This window comes from Triticum dicoccoides, chromosome 1B (genome assembly GCF_002162155.2).
Source record: "Triticum dicoccoides isolate Atlit2015 ecotype Zavitan chromosome 1B, WEW_v2.0, whole genome shotgun sequence".
Taxonomy (NCBI): domain Eukaryota; kingdom Viridiplantae; phylum Streptophyta; class Magnoliopsida; order Poales; family Poaceae; genus Triticum; species Triticum dicoccoides.
The window spans coordinates 48,626,400-48,629,624 of NC_041381.1; the positions used below are offsets into that span (position 1 = coordinate 48,626,400).

Sequence of the window (3,225 nt, forward strand, 5' to 3'; positions counted from 1 at the left end):
GTCGTCGATGAGGCGGGGGAGTCTATGCCGTCTTGTTCATGTAGATCGCCGGCTTTATTAGATCCGGCGGTTTTGTGTCTCGTGCTCCGGCCAATTTTGATGCCGGTGGGGCGGTAATAGTAGCGTCGATTTTTAGGGCCGGTCAATAGTTCTAATGTCGATGAAACCAAATACGGATCCCACTTTCGCCAGAAAAAAATAGTTGAACTTTTTAAGAACTTTTCACGAAAGAATGCATAAATTCAGGTGTAGCCTCCACCATCACGAACAAATATAAGTACTTTTCATTTTTTGCGGTCACAAATATATAATTTCAGGTACCTTTTTCCTCCGTGCCAACTCGTCGTACACAAGAGACAGGAAAGTGGTTGGCCCCTCCCTCCCCCTCTCTCTCATGCATAGATTTTTTTTCTCTCTCTGCCTCATGGTTCCACAGATGGCAGGTTATCAGAGGCTGATCACACATTCCATAAACATTTGCTCCATAATTTCCTCCCCTCCTCCCCAACCTTTCCATACATCACCCCAACCTTCCTTCCTCCCCAAAACCTCACACAGATCCTTCCCTCTCTCCTATATATACATTTCTCTCTCCCATCAAAGCTCCCTCCCCTTCTCCCCCATCTCCCCCATCACCAGCAGCCCTCTCCGCCTCCTCCCCCGAGCAGCAGTCGTCCACGGCCAGAGACCAAGGCGGGCGCAGTGTCTTTGACGGAGAGCTAGGAGGTGAAGGATCGACGAAGCGATGGCAATGGAGCCGCTCCCGCTGGGCTTCGGCGACGCCATGGACACCACCCTCTTCTCCACCCTCTGGTCCTTCCAGGAGGAGCTGCAGCCCAAAGAGGTGAGAATTCAGTTAACCCGCAGTTCTTTGCCTGTATTTTTGTTCCGCCTTCGTCCCCGACTCCGGCGGCCAAGAACCCCGCGCCCTCCTCGCCGCCGCATTTCTTGACCGGCCGCCGGCAATGCCCGCCGCGTGTACCGCTCCGGGGATGAGACGGGCCCCGCCTTGGGTTGCGCGCGTGTCTTGTCGTGGTCAAGAAGGGTTAGGCAGGCGACGAATTCGCCCGGGGCTCGAGAAGCCTTGGCGTGCCGGATCCATGTGGAAAATTATCTTAACTTGCTCGAGTAGAAGACTTACTACTGACTGACTTTCTCGTTGGGTTTGGTCCGGTTCGGCCCGCCTTTTCCCCGCCCCCTTCTCTTTTCAACAAAAGTTCGGCACTGTTGTGGGATGCTCCGCGCAATCATGCTGCTGCCCGGCGCTGGGTCCCGAGACGGAGAAAGGGAGATGGTTTTTTTTTTACTGCTGGTATCATGCTTAGATTATTATTGTTTTCACCTTTGATCTTTGACGAGCCCAAAGCCAAAGGTAGCCGGGCATGGATGCCTCCACTAGCGGCTGTTGCATGGTGCAATCATTTGCTGGGGGGAAGGGAAGGGAAGGGAATCGAAATCATTCGCCGCTCCGAGGGTTGGTTTTGGATCGTGCGCGCGTGCGTGCGTGCATGCCATCGCCTTGTGCTTGGTGAATCAAGGCCCCATCATCGCCTTGTTCCTCGGATCGAATCATTGACAGATTCCCCGTCCGATTTTTTAGATTCTATATAGACTATGGTTGGTGCGGAAATTGTGGTGTTTGAGGTTGATTTTTTGCGGGAGGAATGGAAATGTTGATTTCGGTTGTGGGATTTGGTTTGCAGAGCGTGGAGGAGCTGAAGCAGAGCTTGCTGGCGGCCACCATGGAGCTGGAGGTGTCCAAGGAGGAGCTGCGGAGGAAGGAGCAGAGCATCGCCAAGCTCGCCGACCTCGTGCGCCAGGTGGCCAAGGAGCGCGACGAGGCGAGGGACCAGGTGCAGCAGCTGCTCCTCGCCTCGGCCAAGCAGGCCGCGCCGCCGGTGCACCAGCCTGCGCCCGCGCTCGGCACGTCGAGCGTCACCGACTCGGACTGCAGCCTCGTGTCGTCCCCCGTGGACCCCTTCTTCGACCCCGTCACCTCCTCCGACCGGCGCCGCTGCGGCGGCGGCGGCAAGCTTGGCGCCGCCAGCCCGCCCCCGCCGGCCAAGCAGCAGCAGCAGCAGATGTGCGGCGCCGACGCCGTGCTCGAGATGCTCGCCGCCAAGAAGCCGCTGCCGCCGAGGGGCCGGCTGCTGCAGTCCGTCATGGAGGCGGGGCCCCTGCTGCAGAACCTGCTCGTCGCCGGGCCGCTCCCGCGCTGGCGCAACCCGCCGCCCGTGCACGCCCTCGACACGCTCCCGGTCGGCGGCGGCGGAGTCTACATGAACACGACGCCACTCCACGCCGCCAACGCCGGCGCGGCGCTCGGCTACGGCCCCAACGGCAACAACGCATGCATGAAGCGGCCGATGGCGGCGATGCCCGCCATGCCCATGGCCGCCACGAGCTGCTCGCCGGGCTTCGCCCCCAAGCGGCACCGGCTGCATTGACAGACCAGCGCCCGCGCCTCGTCGTCCACCAGCGACCACCGACCCCTCGCCGCCGGCCCGGCGGTTGGCTGCCATGTCACACCTGTCAGTGACACGGTAGCGCTAGTTGCTGACTGCATTATAGTAGTGTCATAGAAGCAGAGTATAGTAGCAGAGTTCATCAGTGCTTAATCCTGGTGTAAATACGAAGGTTAATCTCACTTTTTTCCCCACTTCTTCTTGCTTCCATTTCTAAAATTTTCGTCTGGTGCTTGTGAGAGTCTTAGTGAGAGAGAGAGATTGTTCATATCTTTGCATGCATGGTAGCCAAATTGCCAGTAGTCCTTTTGTTTTGTGCTGAGAACTCTAGGTTGCACTGACTTCAGGCATGCCCTTGGCTTGAGTCAATTTACATTTATCCTGCCTATAGTTTGTAGCTTGGTTTTGGTATATGATTTTCCCCCACAGATTAATGCATGCCTTTTTTTTTGTGTCTCAGAGGAGGGTAAAAATAATACTGTATTTTTGCGATATTACACCTCCTAGATTAACCTGTCCAGTGTTCGAAGCAGAGTAGCAATTCCCATTTTCTGGTTAATCCTGACAAAATTTGGAACAGAAAAACGACTTTGAACTTCAGAGATATCAACAACCATACTACTACTAAAGATTCAAAACAAAAGATCCCCAGGAAAGTGCAGGGCCATCTCTGAATCCTAGCTTTGTTGATCAGGAAATCCCTGGTAGTACTATTTGACAAAAGACAAACACAGGTGCCATAATTAATTTCCAAACAGGA

At 55.3% G+C, this 3,225-nt stretch overlaps 1 protein-coding gene across 2 annotated transcripts; it reads left to right on the forward strand.

The window, feature by feature from the left end:
* The first annotated feature begins 473 nt into the window (after positions 1 to 473).
* LOC119318193 lies at positions 474 to 2,899 on the forward strand. Of its 2 annotated transcripts, none has more exons than XM_037592711.1 (2): positions 474 to 844; positions 1,704 to 2,899. In XM_037592711.1, exons 1-2 carry the CDS (start codon positions 746 to 748, stop codon positions 2,445 to 2,447), a joined length of 843 nt encoding a protein of 280 aa, XP_037448608.1. In that variant the 5' UTR covers positions 474 to 745; the 3' UTR covers positions 2,448 to 2,899. The 2 variants fall into 2 exon arrangements, with proteins under 2 accessions (XP_037448608.1, XP_037448615.1); XM_037592718.1 differs by lacking the exon at positions 474 to 844 and adding an exon at positions 858 to 1,617.
* The last annotated feature ends 326 nt before the right edge of the window (positions 2,900 to 3,225 follow it).

What these genes read in the sequence shown, in the direction of transcription:
- LOC119318193 (XM_037592711.1), top strand. Translation starts at nt 746, where the DNA reads ATGGCAATGGAGCCGCTCCCGCTGGGCTTCGGCGACGCCATGGACACC. An exon ending in AGGAGCTGCAGCCCAAAGAG is followed by an intron (nt 845 to 1,703) that starts GTGAGAATTCAG and finishes TTTGGTTTGCAG; the next exon opens with AGCGTGGAGGAGCTGAAGCA.